The following is a 20,630-nucleotide window of genomic DNA, read 5'->3' on the forward strand; positions in this document are numbered from 1 at the left end:
ATTAGTAGAGGGATTTTGCAGGTGAGTCAAAATTCCACCTATAGAATGCTACTCAGTTTTGCAATCCTTATGAATGATGGCATTAACTGTTGAGTTTTGTATTAGTTTTATTGTGGTTCAATACTCAACAGAAAAGGATTTTTATTTTTGCAGTACTAAACAAAAACTTTATCCTGCAACCCCTTTTTTTTTGTTTGATACAAATTTTATATAAAGAATAACTTGACAAAGAATAATTTGTCATTTTATTGAGACTATTGGGACACAGATAATCATCATACATTTATGAGTATACCATTCCTAGATATTACTTGACTTGCCAAGCTGATAGTATTGACAATTAAACATGCGTAAAAACTTAAGCAACCAGAAAGGTAATTACATAAGAGGATTTACATTGAACTAATAAATGAGGATGGACTTGGAGGAACTGAGACCTCAACAGATCCTTCCATCATTTGTACCACTTTCTTCATTGTTGGCCTTAGTGATGGATCCTCCTGAATGCACCATATTGCAATCATCACATATTTCTCCACTCTCTTCATGTCATTTGTTGCCTCCTCATCATTCTCCTCTAACAGATCTAGTTTCTTGTCTTTATAGCAGTCATATGCCCAGTCAGCTAGTATCATCTGATCCTCATCCTTTGCCTCTGCTTCAAAACTCTTCCTACAGCAAATGAGCTCTAGCAACAAAATGCCAAAGCTGTAAACATCCTTCTTGATGGTAACAGGCATGTTTCTGAACCATTCGGGTGCAACATACCCTTTAGTTCCCCTTATTCAAGTAGTAGTACGAGTCTGGTCTGTTTTGAAAAGCTTAGCACATCCAAAGTTAGGAATTCTAGCTGTAAAAGAGTCATCCAGGAGGATGTTCTGCAGCTTGATATCACAATGATATGATTTGGGTGCTGCATTCTTCATGCAAGTAAAACTGTAAAAGAGCCCTCTTGCAGTTTCTAATGCAATTTGAATTCTTTGGTACCAATATGGCCGCGAACCCCCAAATAGAAAGCTTGCTAGAGAACTATTTCTCATGAAATCATATACAAGAAGCCGGTGCTGCCCCTCGTTGTAGTATCCTAGCAGTTGGACCAAGTTTCTGTGGTTTGTATTGCCAATAGCACTCACTTCAACTTTGAACTCCATATCGCAGTCTTTCACCAAATCATTCATCCTTTTAATTGCAACTAGTTTTCTGCCCTCATATTCTAAAACCCCTTTATAAACTTTTGCAAAGGCACCCCTCCCTAACTCTTCCCTGAAGTGGCTTTTGTTAGTTCCTCATAAGTGTAACTTCGCAAATTCATGCTTGGCATTAATGGGTATGTTTCGAGGGCCTTTGGCTTCCAATATTTTAAATGAAAAACACGTAGAAAGGCAGCCAGCAGGAAAAGTAAGTTCAGAAACATCGAGCTGCAAAAGAGCACCGACACAATAAGTATCACAGTTGAATGATTTTTCTTCAACAAATCTGCACCTGAAGGCTTAAAAGTAGAATTATCTTTCCTTATTTTGATTAGAACTTTGTTTGCGGCTTTGGTGGGGTCCAGTTTCCCATATAAGAGAGGAATTTTCTTTTTAAGGCACTGCCCACCTCCAAAAATGGCCACTGCACAGAAACAATCATCCAAGCAAGCTTTTCTACACCAATCTTCGGTTATGCTACATCCTCCATATTTTGCATAATTGAATCCGGATTGGGGCCAATTTGTATTTTGCATACTAACAAAATCAAAGAGCTGTTTTTGGAGATGCTTCATCATAACTGTGGAAGAAAGTTCTGTTTGCAACCTTTCATAATATCATCTGGATTAATGAAGGTGTATCTAGGTGGGCATCTGCAATTTGATTTTCGATCATCTTCTAGGATGCAATAGGCTCCACTACCTATGTCTTCCAGAAGATAGCATATATTAGGAGGTATATAGGCCACAGAGGACCAGGCCGTAGGCCACCTCCCAGCATTTGAACTATTAGTGCTATTTTTTGGGTATACATATTGTGTAAAAGCCCCATCATATTCCATGATTTCTCTTTGATAGAAGTCCTGCGTAGAACTAGGATTAGATGATATCACAATAAGTATGCTTTCGTTTCTAGTTGTCAGGTATATAGAGCCAGACTTGTTGAAGACCACCTGAAAGCCACTGCCTATAGTTCCACTTAACCAATAATCAGTGTTAGACTAATCTATAGGGTATGCTAAAGTTTGAAGCACAAGATTTCCATCCGTTTGTAGTTGGAACTGGAACCTTCCATTAGAGTTATTCCTTTCTAAGTAATGAGCTACAAGCTTGCTTCCCAGACTCATTATTTGTGTAGGTAACATTGTGTCCATCGGATGATCCAAACTCTGCCACAAATAGCCACCATCCTGGCTTGCCAGCACAAAGTTTTCAGTGTCAAGCATGGTTGCATAGACAACTCCTAAACCGCCCAACTCAGATTTCCCTATCTCTATGCCTGTTGGGTTACTGAGTACCAATTGGCCAACTTTGGTAAGTTCAACTTTGAATCATGTTGGCACTAGATTATCTCCATTGGCTGACTGGACAATGGTTTATTTAGGTATTTTGTTGAACCATATGCCTAGTAGATAGCCTCCATTTCCAATTTGTTGGAAACCAAAAGCAAAGTCACCAAAAGGCGATGCCCAGTAAGAGCCTTTTTCCTGTGCAATAAGCGATGAGCATAGAGATTGGTTGCTGGAAGTTTGAGTAGTGGTGGAATATGGCAGCAACATAACAAGAAGCAACAAGGAGAGAAGATATGATAGTTGTAAAGCCTTATTATTAGGAGTTTAAAATTGATACACTTTTTAGTATAGACAATAAACTATATTTATGACAAATCTACTGGTAGAGGAAGATTTGCATTGGGAACATATTGTTATTAGTATTGGGCAGTGGAACACTTTGTAGCATAAATAATAAATTGTGAGGTGAGTGATAAACTTGTATAATGAAAAATCTACGGATTCAAATCTTCTAGATTTCCTAGGGTATTCTACCAACAGATTTCTTTAAATCCTAACTATTCTTTTATGATTTAAGAGTCTAGATTATGCCATGTCAGCATTTCACTAATAATACTCTTAAAATAATATAATAATGTTATAAAGAAAACAATTAAGATTATTGTTAGTGGAATGATGACATGACAAAATCTATACTATTAAATCATTAAAGAATGATCAAGATTTTGAGAAAATCTATTTGGTAGAGTACCCTAAGAAATCTAGAGGATTTGAATCCCAAATATACTTGAGTGCTTTATTATGTTTTCTTTGCCTTCCCTTAAAAATTTCCACGTTTTTGAATTTGACCCATTCTCTCATATTGACTCCACTACGGTCCATTTATGATGTTTTGTTAAATAAATTTAAAATTCCAAACTGAGATGTAATCATATTTTTCTTCATTTTTTCTTTCACTTTTGCATTCTGGCCCTATCTTTAATTTTGGCTGATATTAACCGAAATGCCCGGAATGGGCTGAAATTTCATTCAAGGTGGAATAAGGGGATATCGTTCCGGTTTACATGCCAAGATTTTCCAACCGGAACGAAATAGAATACATAACAATGCTTCAAAGGACAAGTCATTATTTTTCCTATGACAAAAAGATGATGATTATAGAAAGGCAAAATTGCAAACTACACTCCTAAAATTTGGGGATGTTTGGATTTTACAAAATGAAGTTTTAGAATTTGGATTTTACTCCCTATATTAGTGTTTGGCTTTTACATCCTAAATTCTGAAATTTCAAGATATAAAATTCAAACACTCCCAAACTTTAGGGAGTAAAATCAAAATATCCCAAACTTTAGGAGATAAAATCCAAATTTTGAAACGTGATATAAAATTAAAACCTACATCCCAAAACTTTAGTGGGATAAAATCTAAATTCTGAAACTTCAAGGTATAAAATTCAAACACTCCCAAATTTTAAGGTTATAATTTACAATTTAGCCTTATAAAAAGTACAAGGAATTAATCCATGTCTCCAATGTGACATTTATTAGTAAAAATATTTGTTTGAACTGTTTTTAAATTTAATAAAAAATACAAGGAGTTAATCCATGTCTTCCATGTGACATTTATTAGTAAAAATATTTGTTTGAACTGTTTTTAAATTTAATAAAAAATACAAGGAATTAATCCATGTCTCCAATGTGACATTTATTAGTAAAAATATTTGTTTGAACTGTTTTTAAAATTTAATAAAAAGTACAAAATATTAATCAATGTCTCCAATTTGACATTTATTAGTAAAAATATTTGTTTGAATCGTTTTTAAATTTAATAAAAAGTACAGGGAATTAACCAAAGAAGTAGTCAAATAGGTCGGCTATTCAATTTAATAAGGCAAAAATGCACTTTTAGTCCCTACATTTTGGGCCAATTCCCATTTTGGTCCCAAAATTGATTTTGTTACTAATGTCATCCCTAAAAAAAGAAAATCCTTTTTAAAATGGTCCTTGCCGTCAGCCAACCAACGGAAAAATCCTACGTGTCTAACGAAATGCCCTGTTTGCTGACATGGCGCTGACGTGGCCATTAAAATATTATTAAAAAAGATTATTTGGCATTTTTAAATGCCACGTCAACATTTTTTTTTTAAAGCCATGTTAGAAAATTTAAACAAAAAATAAATTAATTTTTTTTAAAAAGCCTTAAATCTAATTTAATTAATTAATTTTTTCGTAAGAACATAACAGTTTGTTCTTCCCAACTCAAGAAACAAACCTAGCAACGAAATCCAATCTCCAGCAACCAAATCCAATCTCCATCAATGCTAGGAAAACAAGAAATAAATCCAATAAACCAACCAATCTCCAGCAAACCCATAAACTCATAAATTTCACATTCAAATTATAAAATTCCTATTCCAAATTCATATTGATCATGAACATACAAGAACAACACAAGAACAACAACCCCAGAATATTCAATCCTAAGAACAAAAGAATAGAAACCCAGAATATTCAATCCCGACAGCATCATCGTCCAAGATCCCAGATCCACCATCTCCCTCATCAACCCAATCATATGGGTTTGTGTTGAATAGATACATATATTTTTGAAAATTGGGTGAATATGCTTAAGAATGTATGATGAACTAAAACCACCAAATCAACTAAAACTCAAACAAAACCGAAAATTATCAGATCATTCAAGCTTGGATTCGATCTAGAGAGAAGACAACGGAAAACAAGAGTCAATTCACTACCGTCGCGTTGCTGCTATCAAGTTTGACTAGCCATTCATGACCCAACACAAAACCGGATCAGATCTCAGCCGCGATCCGTGATCCACGATCCACCAGTGAAAGGAAAAGAGAATCGATGGGAAGAGAGAAGCCGAAGTCGAAGAGGGGTTCAGAGGTTTCTTCCCCCCTGATCTGCTCCAGAACACCGCCGACCTTATCTCTTTATCTCCTCATCTCCCTCTCTCTCTCTCTCTCTCTCTCTCTCTCTCTCTAAACCCAAATCACGGGTTCAAAATGGGGTCTTTGGCCATGGGTTTCTGGGTTTGGAGATTGGTGCAGAGGATTGTGATAAAAAATTATAAAATTTCAATTTAAATCAAATTTGTATTTTCAGTTTAAATTAAAATTAAGAAATTAAAGGTTTGTGTTTTAATTAGATTTAAAATTTGTTTTTTAATTTAGTTTAACTAATCTGATCCAGCTTTTTTTATTATTAATTAAAATGCTGATGTGGCATTTAAAAAATGCCAAATAATCTTTTTTAATAATATATTTAATGGTCACATCAGCGCCATGTCAGCAAATAGGGCATTCCGTTAGACACGTAGGATTTTTCTGTTAGTTGGCTAACGGCAAAGACGATTTTAAAAACGATTTTCTTTTTTTAGGGATGACATTAGTAACAAAATCAATCTTGGGACCAAAATGAGAATTGACCTAAAATGTAGGGACCAAAAGTGCATTTTCGCCATTTAATAAAGAAGCGGTCAAAGAGGTTGGCTATTCAATGGGAAGACTTTTTTTTTTAGAGGAAGCATTATTGGAGCAGATTATTAATGATGTCAAGTGTACATTATAATGTGTCAACCAATGCAAAAAAAAAAAAAAAAAAAAAAAAAAAAAAAAAAAAAAAAAAAAACAAGTATATAGTGTAAGGACAAGAAAAATTAGAAGATGCCAATAGCCCACTTAGAATAGTGGAATCACTTTATCTATGGCCCAATACAAAGAATTTGTAGAGAGGGAACAACACAACAAAGAAGTGGCCCAGTCCGAAAATCAAGCAAGAAAGAAAAAGGCAAAATTCATGTATTGAAAGAACCAATATCCTTATACAAGCCCTCTCGAGGATGTTAAAATTACACTTAAAATGTTACTGTTCGCTTGTCCTGTTCACTCCATTCTCTCCCCAATGTTCTTCTGGTTTTTCTCCTCTCCCTCATTGCAATATCTCTTTCTAATATATATGCTCCTCCCAACTTCTCATCTCAACCCCCCATTTCTCACCTAACTAGTTTCCTTTTTTGACACTTGTCCCTTTCTATAGTTTGAAGAAGGTGGTGGAAAGAACCTGCTTAGCTATGATATGTACTATTCAGGTCACTTCCTCATCAATGCAGCTGATAAAGCTGTTGCCACCATTCAATGCGGTCAGGAGGCCAAGTGCAGGGCATTTAATGCAGAGACTACAGGCTTCCCAAACTACTCTTCTCCTAACTTTTGGTTTCTACTTGGTGCCATTCAGAGTATTTCTGACATACTTCTTCATCCGCCTGAGCAACCCTCTTCCTCAGGCCCGTGGGCCGTGGCATTGGCATTCCATACCGCGACTTTTAAACTTCGTCCTTGGGCCTCAGCCCCCACAATAGCCCCTAAAACTTTTGCTATTAACCCTGAGGTAAAAGCGAAATTTTTGTCACACGCGCCGACTTTACACGTGCCACGTAGGGTTCCCGAGGACCGAAGTGATACTTAGGATTTTTAGCTAGCTTTATTTACATGAAAGCTCTTCACTTAATCACTTCACTAAAAATTCTTTTTTTTTTTTTAGACAAATACCACATCTCCCCAACTAAGCACTTGGTGAACTCCATAGACCTAAACAGGATCCTTAGGTCAGAGATATTTCTGCACAAAGACGGACAGCTTAAGGCGGCTCACGTCATTCTCGGCTAGTAGCCCTCCACCAAGCGTTTCTTGAGTCCAAAGAATGTTATTAAGGCTAGGGATCATCGTTTGGCCTTAATTGACGTGGTTGTGCCAGGATTCTTACTGATAAAACTTCCACTAAAGGGAACTCAAGACGCCCAGCTTCCAACACCCTTAGCTGCGAGACTCCTTTATTCTCAAGAACCCTCAATTCCTTTTGACGACAAAGAGAAGGAGTCTACACCTGAATCCATCCACCCAGAGGTCACAAAAAAAGACTTCGAAGTTTTTTACCGCAAGGACGCTCCTAGCACGTCAACAGCTCATTCCTCGGTAGAAATGGGTTATAAAGAAAAGACACCAGACCTTTTCGCCCTGCTAATAGCCCACGTTGGGGGCTTTTCCCCGGCTGTAGCAGTGCCACCCCAACCTCCTACTCCTGCCGTGATGCGCACATCCCCTGCCAAGGCCGCGGACAAGAAAAGAAAACATGGCCAAGGAGGCAAGGGCTCCGAGGAGACATAGGAATGGGAGATTGCTGAACCTCCAGCCAAGGAAGCCTGGGCAAGAAAGTGGCAGCAAAAGAAGTTTGCACACATTGAAACTTCTAAGGAGGTTGGTGGAGACCAACCTAAGAAGGCCTTTATCTGGAGACCTATCTTTACCTTGAGCTCAGGCAATCCGGTGCTTGATGACGCCAACTTGAGGGACCCCAAAAGGGGTAGCTCAGGCTTGGTGGCAGAATGCCTGGAGAAGGCATTATGCTTGCCTGAGAACATGGCTGAGCTGAGGTCCTTTTGGAAAAGAGAAGTCTTCCTAACTCTGAAGCAGGACCTTGCCAAGGTACACCACCAAACCTATCCATCTGTACAGTTAGCTTGATCATGACTTATATGATACTTACATTGTTGTTCTTTAGTTTTTTATATATTTTTTTTTATAGGACGTCTAAACCGCCTTTATGGCCGAGGAATGGATAAACCATTCCTTGGACGTGGCAAGAAAGGCTGAGAAAGGCCAAGAGGCTGCAGAAAAAGCCCAAGTTGAGGCGGACAAGAAGCTAAAAGAAACCCTTGCCTAGCTATCTGAGGTAGAGAAGGCTTAAAGGAACACTGAGTCCGCTCTTAAGGTCAATGAGAGGCAAATGGCTAACGCCTTGGAGGCTCAAAAAAGGCCGAGTATAAAATGGCTCTTACAGTTATGGAACTGAAACAAGTAAAGAAGCATCTGGAGACCAAGGAGAAGGAGAAAGCTGAGGTCGAGTAGGCAGCATATGATGCAGGCATGACCAAGGCAGTGGAGAGCCTCACTGCTCAGCTCAGGGATGTTGTTCGTGCCTTTTGCTTGGAGGTGTGGGGCCAAGCCTTGGACGGTGCAGGGGTGAGCACTGAATCAGAGCTTCGGGCTCCTGATAAGGTGTACTACCCTCCTACTCTATGTTTGGCACCCACTCCCCCGCAGCCTCCAGTAGACCCTAGCTCTGCTTCCCCTTCTTTCTCAGCTCAGCCAAACCAAGACTCCTCTCCTACTTTGGCCAAGGGCAAGGAAAAGAAAAAAGAGCTGCCACCTCCAGTTGATGTGAAGGTTGTGGAGGTCCAAGAGGAAGTGGCCGAGGTGGTGCAATTGAAGAAGAAGAAGAAGGAAAAAACGCAAGAGAAAAAAAAAGCCAAGGAGAAGGAGTCAACTGCCTAAAGTCTTATTCTAGGGGATACATAGGCATTTTTGTAACAGGCTGTTGTATAGATAGTGCCCTACTTTTTGTATCACAGTTAGCCTACTTTTAATAAAGAGACTTTGACGTTAACTTTGGTTGTTTATTATTACACATATTTTTTGTGTATTTTGTTTTTATTTTACTATTTACTTTATACTCATCATTTTACATGCTTCGTCACCATCCTTCTTTCGTCGTAATCATACCATGGCAGTTCACAATGCTATCACAACATAAAGAGTAAACTAACTTATGGATTTTAAGCAAATTATCATCTAACACTTACTTGAAACTAGACTTGGGACTTTCAAAGTGGACTTGCAGAAACCCGAGGAAGTTCCCATGACGTTCACTTCCCTATCCCTTTAAGCAACCTTTCTCAAGGTCCACCTAGTTCTTAACTTGTGACCCTAGGAACTCCATTCTCCACTTAAGGGTATTTGCATATGCTGTTATACTTAGAATATTTTCTGCATTGTTAATCTACCCTAGGCTTGTGACCCGAGGAGTCAGACAAGACCTAGGTTCTATTTAACACTTAGAATGCCTTTCTACAATGTTAATTTAACCTAGGCTTGTGACCCGAGGAGTCAGACAAGACCTAGGTTCTGTTTAACAGTTAGAATTTCTTTCTGCAATGTTAATTTACCCTAGGCTTGTGACTCGAGGAGTCAGACAAGACCTAGGTTCTGTTTAACACTTAGAATGTCTTTCTGCAATGTTAATTAACCCTAGGCTTGTGACCAGAGGATTCAGACAAGACCTAGGTTCTGTTTAACACTTAGAATGTCTTTCTACAATGTTAATTTATCGTAGGCTTGTGACCCAAGGAGTCAAACAAGACCTACGTTCTGTTTAACACTTAGAATGTCTTTCTGCAATGTTAATTTACCCTAGGCTTGTGACTCGAGGAGTAAAACAAGACCTAGGTTATGTTTAACACTTAAAATGTATTTCTGCAATGTTAATTTACCCTAGGCTTGTGACCCGAGAAGTTAGACAAGACCTAAGTTTTGTTTAACACTTACAATGTCTTTCTGCAATGTTAATTTACACTAGGCTTGTGACCCGAGGAGTCAGACAAGACCTAGGTTCTGTTTAACACTTAGAATATCATTCTGCAATGTTAATTTACCTTAAGCTTGTGACTTGAGGAGTTAGATAAGACCTAGGTTCTGTTTAACGCTTAGAATATCTAACAGGCCCATTGTCTCTATAAACGCATCCATAACAAGATATAATTAAATAAGATATACATGGCAACAGAATTTATTAATAATAATAATGCCATAGATTGTTTACATTCCAAGGGTGAGGGATTACATTTTCATCCAAATCTTCCAGATAGTAGGCCCCAATGCCACCAATATCCTTGGTTAAGGGCCCTGTGAGCCAAAGACCTTCCACTAGTGTGACTCCTGCATATGCCTTCATGCAGCACTTCCAATAAGGGCTCTACTGCTTCAGGATGTACACACAGTAAATATGGCCCTGAATAAGAGCGCTTGTATAATTTCTGCTCCTCAAATAACCAATAGTGGGGAGCACTTCTACGCACCTTTTCTGCCTCATCCTTGTCCTTGGTCCCACTTGGATACTATGCACTCCAACCACGGGTCCCTTAGCGAGACTAGAGTTAACCATGTCCTCAATTAGGACAATCCGAGGCAGTTTTGACCCCAGGGAGGTAGCAAGCATTGCCAATGAATTGGCATGAGCATTCTATCCTCTAGGGATTTGCTTCAATACAAAGCTCTTGAACCAGGTCAGAGCGCATTTCACCTTAGTGAGGTACCCCTGCATTCTCTCATCTCGAGCTTCAAAACCTCCATTGACTTGACCCACGAAAAATCTAGAATCAGAATATAATTCCACTACTTCTTCTCCCATCTGTTTAACCATTGTGACTCCTGTTAGAAAGGCCTCATATTCGGCTTCATTATTAGTAGCCAGGAAACCTAACCACAAAGATTTCTCCATGATCAGCTTCTCATAAGTAACTAACACAATACCAATTCCGACTCCCTTTTGGTTAGACGCTCCATCCGTATAAACCTCCCACGGGAGAATAATGATGACTGATATGACCATTACCCCCAAAATCTTTACTTCCCTCTTGATGTTACCCTCAGTGAACTTTGCCACAAAGTTTGCAAGGATCTACCCCTTAATGGCAGTCCGAGGCATGTATTTGACATCATAGGCTCAGAGCCTTATTCCCCATTTAGCAATCCTGCTAGTGTAATATGATTTTCTCAGAAGAGTTTTTAAAGGGAGTTGGGTGAGCACCACCACAGTGTGGGATTGAAAATAGTAAGGGAGCTTCCTCGTGGCATGCACAATAGCCAACACTACCTTTTCCAAGGGTAGATAACGTGTTTCAACATCCTGTAGAGACTTGCTAACATAGTAAACAGGCCTTTGAATTCCATCCTCATTCCTAACTAGGACGAGGCTGACAGCATAATCCATGACTGCCAAATAAGCATACAACACTTCCTCCTTCTCGGGCCTAGAAAGTATGGGAGGATTGGATAAATATTGTTTAAGGTCTTCAAAGGCCGTCACACGCTCCTTGGTCCACTAAAAACCTTTCCACTTATGGAGGAGTTGGAAAAAAGGACGACACTTATCTGTGTATCAGGAGATAAACCTATTTAAAGTAGTTGCCATTCCAGTCAATCTGCACCTCTTTGGGAATCCAAGGAGGATGCAAGCCATTGATAGCCTTAATATGGTCAAGATTGACCTCAATTCCCTGGTGCGTTATCATGTAGCCAAGAAACTTCCCCAAGCTGACCCCAAAAGAGCACTTGGAGGCATTCAGGAGTAACTTATGTTCTCTTGAGACCGAAAATATCTCTTCCAAGTCTGCTAAGTGGTCCTCTACATGCTTACTCTCAATTACCATATCATCAATGTAAGCCTTCATATTTCTTTATATTTGTGACTCAAACATTTGAGTCACCATCCTTTGATACGTGGATCCTGCATTTTTTAGGCCAAAAGGCATCACCCGGTAATGGTAATTTCCACTGGAAGCACGGAAAGTTGTCTTCTCCTGGTCGGGCAATGATAAGGGTATTTGATGATAACCCTAGAAGGCATCCAAAAAGCTCATCTGAGAATGCCCTATAGTAACATCCACCAACTGATCAGTTCTAGGGATGGGGAAGTGATTCTTTGGACATACCTTATTCAGATCAGTGAAATCTACACAGACTCGCCACTCCCCATTCTTTTTTTTAACTACCACAAGTTTGGCCAACCATTCGAGATAGAAGATTTCCTTAATAGCTCCAGCTTGCTTCAACTTGTTCACTTCCACCCTTACTGCCTCGGCGTGGTCCTAAGATGCACGTTGAAGAGGCTGTTTGCAAGGCATGGCCTCGGGATTAACATTCAATTGATGACAAATAAACCCAGGGTTAATCCCGAGGACATCATAAGTAGTCTAGGAAAAAACATCAATGTTGGCTTCTAGAAACCTCACCAACTCTACTTTCTCCAAATCTGGCAACTGGGACCCCACTTGAAAATACCTTTCCTCATCCTCCTCAATTACCACCCTCTCTAGGTCCTCGAACGATTCACTTCCTGTCTTGGCCTCTTGTCCCTTCACAAGGCCCTTTAGTTGCTATGTAGTTTCCTCCCCTGCCCCTACGCCAGGATCCTCGGGTGGCCAGGTAATTCCAGACACCAAACACTATCTAGCCATTGCTTGACTGCCGAGTAATTCTCCCACTCTCCCTTAAGTAGGATACTTAACCTTCAAGTGCAAAGTTGACAAGACCGCCCCAAGTGCATGTAACCATGGCCTAGCTAGGATAACTGTGTAAGGGGAATAAGCTTTAACGACGATAAAGTTGACTTGCACCTCTTCGTCCCCAACTTGAACGGGTAACCTGATCATTCCCTAAGGGACCACTATCTTTCCATCAAAGCCTACCAACGGTGAGTCATACCTTTCCAGGTCCTCGGACTTCAAACTCAACCTGTTGTACAAATTAGGGTACATGATCTCTGCTCCGCTTCCCTGATCAACAGGGACTCTCTTTACATCATATCCACCAATCCTGATAGTAACCACCAGAGCATCATCATGTGGTTGACATGTTCCCTCTTTATCTCCTTCAAAGAAACCTAGAGTGGGAACAGCCATTCCCTTAGCCCTCTTAGCAACATGACTCCTGGCCTCCATGGCTTCAACATCAAGGCCCTCACCCACAGACATAACCCTAGGACATGTCCCAATATCGCCTCCTGGCTTGGCAAAAATTACGTTGATGGTGCCTAAAGCTGGTCGAGGAACATTGCCCCTATCCAACTCAGGTCCGAAGTGCCCAAATTGTCCCACATGCTGATGTAAAAATTAGTTGAGCTTCCCTGCCTTCACCAACTAGTTCAGGTGATCACGCAAGGTTTTGCAATTCTCCATAATGTGCCTCTTATCCTAATGGTAATGGCAATATAGGCTCTAGTTTTTCCATGATGCATCTCCACCCATTTTATTGGGCCATTTAAAGTAGGGCTCATTCTGTATTTTCTCCAATATTTGATACACTGGTTCTTTAAACAACGAGTTGATCAATTGGGTCCTCGTTGATGACATTTGGTTTGGGAATTCCCTTCTGAGGTGATTACTCTGGTATCCCCCTCCTTGAGAATCCTTCCTTTCGGGAAACATCTTTGCTTTGCCTTTACCCTGCACTTGATCTTCTTCAACCCGTTTATACTTATCTATATGATCCATAAGTTGTCGCATGTTTTGTAATGACCCAAAAGGGGGTCTTCCATTTCATGGAATCCCACATTGCCTAGGGAAGCACATGGGGATGTGCTTATAAGGAATGCCCTCCCTTGTTGTGTATGAGGCCTTTTCCCCAGCGCAACCTGGGGAAAAACAAAACCTTGAGGGACTAAGAGAGTCTCCGGGCCGCCCAAAGAGGACAATATCATGCACATAGGGGCGGAGGCATGACAGATGGTATCAAAGCCATGCCCTAGCCAGAAGGGTGGGCCCCATACGCGAGGACGTGTGTGTCCGTAAGGGGGTGGATTGTAGTGACCCAAAAGGGAGTCTTGCATTTCATGGAATCCTACATTGCCTAGGGAAGCACATGGGGATGTGCTTATAAAGAATGCCCTCCCTTGTTGTGTATGAGGCCTTTTCCCCAGCGCAACCTAGGGAAGAACAAAACCTTAAAGGGGCGAGGCGTGACATGTTTGAAGCGGTTTTCATTGTCAACAACTTCCTCAACTCATGCTCAGTGGGGAGCCCCACCTTAAAGGTCCTCACAACCACATCCTCAAAGTTACCATCTATTTCATTATAAGTTTCCCAATACTTATCCGTATAGGTCTTAAGAGTCTCTCCTTCCCTCATAGCCATGGATAGCAATGAATCCATTGACTTGGGGACTCTACTACACGTTATGAATCTGGCCCCGAATGCCCTTGTCAGCTCCTCAAATGACCTTATTGAGCCTTCCTCCAAGGCATCAAACTAGCACATGGCCGTCGGCCTAAGACTAGAAGGAAAAACCTTACACACCAGAGCCACATTACTCGAATGAACCTCTATATTTTGGTTAAAGTGGCTAAAATGCTCCACGGGGTCAGTCTTTCCATTATACATAGTGAAAGTTGGTTGAGAAAAACGCCATGGAAGCTTAGCCTTATTGATCCTCCTAACAAAAGGTGACTTTGCAATTTGCCTTAGGGCCTTTCTCATTGCATCATTCCCTATGCCTTGGTGGGAAGATCACTTCCTAAGTCTACCACCACCTTTTCTGAACCTATCCTTACGAGAAGAAGCCAATTAGGATTCGCTAGATGGGGTACTGGACCCGTGGTGATAAGTTCGATCCCTACTAGCCTTAAAGCTGTCACTTGATGAGGGAGAAGGACTCCTCCTATCACATTCCCTACGTTTCAACTTCCTGCGCAGGTGATCTATCTCCAACTGCAGCTTGGGTGTCTCTTGATCATGAGAAGTATGACTTCCAGTCTTCGAATGGCTCCGCTTAGCGCGGTCAGTATGATAAGACTCCACCACCACACTTGGGGTGCGCTGTCTATCTCCCCTCTGCTCCATGTTAACAAATTGGTTCTCCCTCAGTGAACCAACTGCCTCTTCCCAATCCTGGCTTACACTAGCCATGTATTCTCAGGATAGAACCACCAGACTTAGTTGTTCCCACAGATGGTGCCAATTGTAAGGACAAGGAAAATTAGAAGATGCTCACAGCCCACTTAGAATAGTGGAATCACTTCATCTATGGCCCAATACAAAGAATTTGTAGAGAGGGAACAACATAACAAAGAAGTGGCCCAATCCGAAAATCAAGCAAGAAAGAAAAAGGCAAAATTCATGTATTGAAAGAACCAATATCCTTATACAAGCCCTCTCAAGGATGTTAAAATTACACTTAAAATGTTACTGTTCACTCATCCTGTTAACTCCATTCTCTCCCTAATGTTCTTCTAGTTTTTCTCCTCTCCCTCGTTGCAATCTCTCTTTCTAATATATATTCTCCTCCCCACTTTTCATCTCAACCCTCCATTTCTCACCTAACCAATTTCCTTTTTTGACACTTGTTCCTTCCTACAGTTTAAAGAAGGTGGTGGAAAGAACCTGCTTAGCTGTGATCTATACTGTTTAGGCTTCCTCATTAATGCAACTGATAAAGCTGTTGCCACCATTCAATGCAGTTAAGAGGCCAAGTGCAACGCATTTAATGCGGAGACTACAAGCTTCCCTAAACTACTCTTCTCCTAACTTTTGGTTTCTACTTGGTGCCACTCAGAGTATTTTTGAAGTACCTCTTCATCCGTCCGAGCAACCCTCTTCCTCAGGCTCGTGGCATTGGCATTCCATACCGCGACTTTTAAATTTCATCCTCGGGCCTCAGCCCCCCACATACAGTATTATGTAGCATGTAGAATGGTCCTATCACTTTGCTAAATAAAATCTTGGGTTAAATGATGGAATTTTGATTTCTTTGGGTAGTGTTAATGAGCCATAAGTTGCGGTAAAGAAATAGCTTTATGTCAAATTATTTTGTTTTATGTCATATTTTTGACTAATTTTATAGAGTTTAGAGCAAATTGAATGAACTTTTTGAGTACCACTTATTACTTTAGTAATATTTTTAATCCTCTTATCAATTTATACTAATTTTTTTATTAGATTGGCCCTATAATAAATCGTCCTTAACGAGCACCTTATGGTGCCAGTAACATTTCCCTTTTTTTTGTTTTGGCAAAAGTTTTAATCAACCTTATTTAGTTGTTAGAATTTGGTCGAGTTGAATGAATTGCCATGTTGAATGAATTGCAAAACATATGATCTATAAGACTATAACTAGTCTTTTAAGAGTCAGGTCAACCTGATAATGTCAGCTCAATCCCTAGGCAATTGCCCTAAAATAGAAAAAAGGAAAAAGAAAAAAGAAAAAAAAAAAAAGAACTATGGCATACATAATACACACACATATATATTATATAAAAAATAATAATAAATTCAATAGTTGGGGTGGGGATTTAAACTATGGACATCTTCCTTGAAAATATCAAGAGGTGTTAGCAATAGAACTGAACTACAAGGCCCAATAATCTATAATACATTAATAATTTAATACTATACTTTTATAACATCATAAAATAAAATATATATAATTTCTATAATATAACATCTAAAAAAAAATCTATTTACTTGGTGTTTCAATCCATATGAATGACGGCAATGGCATTAAGCCATTAACTACTAGGTTTTGTAATAGGTTAGTAGTGATCAAATGCTTGAATAGAAAAGACAAAAAATTTGCACTACTAGCAGAAATTTTTTATCTAGTAACTTTTTTTTTATTTATGGGAGGAACCACTTTTATGTGTGATAAAAATTTTATATAAACAATTACTTGACATAGAATAGTAGTCATATTAATAGACAGTTGGGATATACAAACATTTATCATACATACATTCATCAAAACGCCAGATCTGTAGCAATGCTGGTGACATAAACATCCAACCTTGCCAATCTTCTCTTCAAAATCAATACACAGGTTCAGAGTTACTCTCAATGGGCAATGAACAGGAACTTACAATCACCTACATTAGTAACTTTCAACTTAGGATACATTCCTTCAACTTCAAACTTTAAAGATTCTGCATGGTTCCAAAAGTTCATCTAATTTGTTATAAGCTCATCATTTATGCAAAATAATATCTGAAGGTGTTGCTTTGATGCTCAATACTTCTCTAGTCAGGATAGTTCTAAAAGGAAGGTACTTTACCGAGGCAAGAATGGACATGGATTTTGATTCCATTTACTGCTCTGTCTTGACAAGTATCGCCTCCTCACTTTTCTGTTTCATTTATCAATTTGGTTGCGAAGTTAAACTAATCTTGTGGCAAATTATGTTATGTTAATGTTGCAAACCATGACAGATTGTAAGTCTTGTTGTAAGACAGTAGTTTGGATCTTGCTGAATTTAGCTAGATTTAATCTAAGAAGGCCTACCTGAAAATAACCTGTACATCAAAATATGTCGATGGTAGTGGCTACAACTAGTTCTATAGTCCAGTAGCCACTATTCATTGCCTGGACCTTGTCAATGTTCAGTTTTGTATTAGTTTTATAGTGGTTTAATACTCAATAGAAAAGACACATTTTTTTAACAAAAGGAAAACCATCTAGTACCCTCCCACCACCCCCTCCCCCCCTCATTTTTTTAATACAAATTGTATATAAAGAATTACTTGACACAGAAAAGCTGTCATTTTATTGAAAATCTTGGGACACATGGATAATTATTATTCATATAAGAGTACCCAATTCCTGGATATCACTTGACTTGCCAAGTTGATAGTATTGACAATTAAACATGCATAAAGACTTAAACAACCAGGATGGTAATTATATAAGAGGATTTACATTGAACTAATAAATGAGGATGGACCTGGAGGAATTGAGACCTCAGCAGATCCTTCCAACATTTGTACCACTTTCTTCATTGTTGGCCTTAGTGATGGATCCTCCTGAATGCACCATATTGCAATCATCACATATTTCTCCACTCTCTTCATGTCATTTGTTGCCTCCACATCATTATCCACTAACAGCTTCAGTTTCTTGTCTTTATAGCAATCATATACCCAGTCAGCTAGTATCATCTGATCCTCATCCTTTGCCTCTGCTTCAAAACTCTTTCTGCAGCAAATGAGCTCTAGCAACAAAATGCCAAAGCTGTAAACATCTACCTTGATTGTAACAGGCACGTTTCTGAACCATTCGGGTGCAACATACCCTTTAGTTCCCCTGATTCCAGTAGTAGTACGAGTCTGGTCTACTTTCAAAAGCTTAGCTAATCCAAAGTCAGAAATTTTAGCTGTAAAAGAGTCATCTAGGAGGATGTTCTGCGGCTTGATATCACAATGTATGATTTGGGTGCTGCATTCTTCATGCAAGTAAAAGAGCCCTCTTGCCGTTTCTAATGCAACTTGAATTCTTTGGTACCAATATGGCCGCGAACCCCCAAATAGAAAGCTTGCTAGAGAACCATTACTCATGAATTCATATACAAGAAGCCGGTGCTGCCCCTCATTGCAGTATCCTAGCAGTTTGACCAAATTTCTATGGTTTGTACTGCCAATAGCACTCGCTTCAGCTTTGAACTCCATATCGCAGTCTTTCACCAAGTCATTCATCCTTTTAACCGCAACTGGTTTTCTGTCCTCATATTCTAGAACCCCTTTATAAACTTTTGCAAAGGCACCCCTCCCTAGCTCTTCCCTGAACCCATTTGTGGCTTCTGTTAGTTCCTCATAAGTGTGACTTCGCAAATTCATGCCTGGCATGACCAGGTATGGATTACAGGCCTTTGGTTTCCAATATTTGAAACAAAAAGCAAGCAGAAAGGCAGCCAACAGGAAGAGTAAGTTCACAAACATCGAGCTGCTAAGGAGCACCAACAGAATAAGTCTCACAGTTGAATGATTTTTCTTTTTCAAATCTGCATCTGAAGGGTTAGAAGTAGAATTATCTTTCCTTATTTTGATTAGAACTTTGGTTCCAGCGTAGGATGGGTCCCTAAACCCATTTGAGAAAGGAAATTTCTTCATCCAACAGTGCCCACCTCCAAAAACAGCCAATGCACAAAAACAATCACCCAAGCAAGCTTTCCTGCACCAATCCTCAGTTACGCCTCCTCCATAATGTCCATAATCGGTAAAGGGCCAATTTACACTTTCCATTTCACTTAAAGCAAACTGATCTGTTTCTGAAGATGCTTCATAACAACTTTGTGGAAGAAAGTCCTGTCTGCAACCTTTCATAACATCTTTTGGATCAATGAGGGTGTATCCTGTTGGGCATTTGCAATTTGGTCTTCCATCCCCTCCTAGCTCACAGTAGCTGTTGAACCCACAAGCTCCACTGCCTATGTTTTCCGTAATTTTGCATATATTTGGAGGCATAAGGAACGAAATGGACCATGTGCTGGCCATTAACGTGTTAGTGCTGCTTTTTGGGTAGACATAATGTATAAGAACTCCATCATATTCCAAGACTGCTCTTTGATAGTAGTCCTGTTTAGAAAAAGATTTCGATGATAAGGTCATAAGTATGCTTCCGTTTGTAGTTGTGAGGTATATAGGGCCAGACTCATTGAAGACCAACTGAAAGCCATTGTTTATAGTTCCACTTGACCAATAATCAGTGTTAACCCAATCTATAGGGTATGCTAAAGTTTGAAGCACAAGAAGTCCATTGGTTGCTAGTTGGAACTGGAACCTTCCGTTAGAGTAATTCCTTTCCGAGTAATGAGCTACAAGCTTGCTTCCCAGTCTCATTGTCTGTGTAGGTAGCATTGTGTTTGTCGGATGATTAAAACTCTGCCACAAAAGGCTACCGTCCTGGCTTACCAGCACAAAGTTTCCGGTGTCAAGCATGGCTGCATAATCAACTCCTAAACCGCCTAACTCAGATTTCCATATCTCTATGCCTGTTGGGTCCTTGAGTTCCAATTGGCTACCTTTGGTAAGTTCAACTTTGGATCCTGCTGGCGCTAGATTATCTCCATTGGCTGACCAGACAATGGTATTTTCAGGTATTTTGTTGAACCATATGGCTAGTAGAAAGCCTCCATTTTCAATATGTTGGAAACCAAAAGCAAAGTGACCCAAAGGCGATGCCCAGTAAGGACCTTTTTCTTGTGCAGTAAGGGATGAGCCTTGATATTGGTTGCTGGAATTTTGAGCTGTGGTGGAATATGGCAGCAACAGAACAAGAAGCAACAAGGAGAGAAGATATGATATTTGTAAAGCCATGGTATTAGGAGTTTATAATTGATACACTTTGTAGTATAAAAGAACTGTATTATGACAAATCTACTGGTAGAGGAAGATTTGCATTGGGAACATACTGTTATAAGTATTGGGAAGTGGAACACTTTGTAGCATAAATGATAAACTGTGAGGTGAATGATAAACTTGTATAATGGCAAATCTACTTGAGTCCTTTTTTATGTTTTCTTTGCCCTCTCTTAAAAATTTCCACATTTTTTAATTTGACCCGTTCTCTCATATTCACTTCACTACGGTCCTCTTATGATTTTTTTTTTCTTTTTGTAAATAAATTAAAAAGTCCAAACTAATCACGCGTTTTGTCCTTGAAAATGCTTATCCAAATGGGCTCAAACATGTTGGGTAATTCTACCCAAAGAATTGCCAAGACGGTTCCTAAAAGGTGAAAGCCACTCGCCATTT

At 39.5% G+C, this 20,630-nt stretch overlaps 1 protein-coding gene and 2 pseudogenes across 1 annotated transcript; all 3 read right to left on the bottom strand.

Moving 5' to 3' along the window:
* Positions 1 to 392: 392 nt before the first annotated feature.
* LOC142606511 (G-type lectin S-receptor-like serine/threonine-protein kinase LECRK2) lies at positions 393 to 7,923 on the bottom strand (annotated as a pseudogene).
* A 2,657-nt stretch (positions 7,924 to 10,580) lies between these two features.
* On the bottom strand, positions 10,581 to 14,592 carry LOC142606513 (uncharacterized; annotated as a pseudogene).
* Positions 14,593 to 17,657: 3,065 nt separating this feature from the next.
* On the bottom strand, positions 17,658 to 20,354 carry LOC142607145 (G-type lectin S-receptor-like serine/threonine-protein kinase LECRK2). Its single transcript, XM_075778569.1, has one exon. The coding sequence runs from the start codon at positions 20,190 to 20,192 to the stop codon at positions 17,796 to 17,798; it is 2,397 nt and encodes a 798-aa protein (XP_075634684.1). The 5' UTR covers positions 20,193 to 20,354; the 3' UTR covers positions 17,658 to 17,795.
* Between the last annotated feature and the right edge of the window lie 276 nt (positions 20,355 to 20,630).

Source organism: Castanea sativa, chromosome 8, assembly GCF_040712315.1.
Source record: "Castanea sativa cultivar Marrone di Chiusa Pesio chromosome 8, ASM4071231v1".
Classification (NCBI taxonomy): Eukaryota; Viridiplantae; Streptophyta; class Magnoliopsida; order Fagales; family Fagaceae; genus Castanea; species Castanea sativa.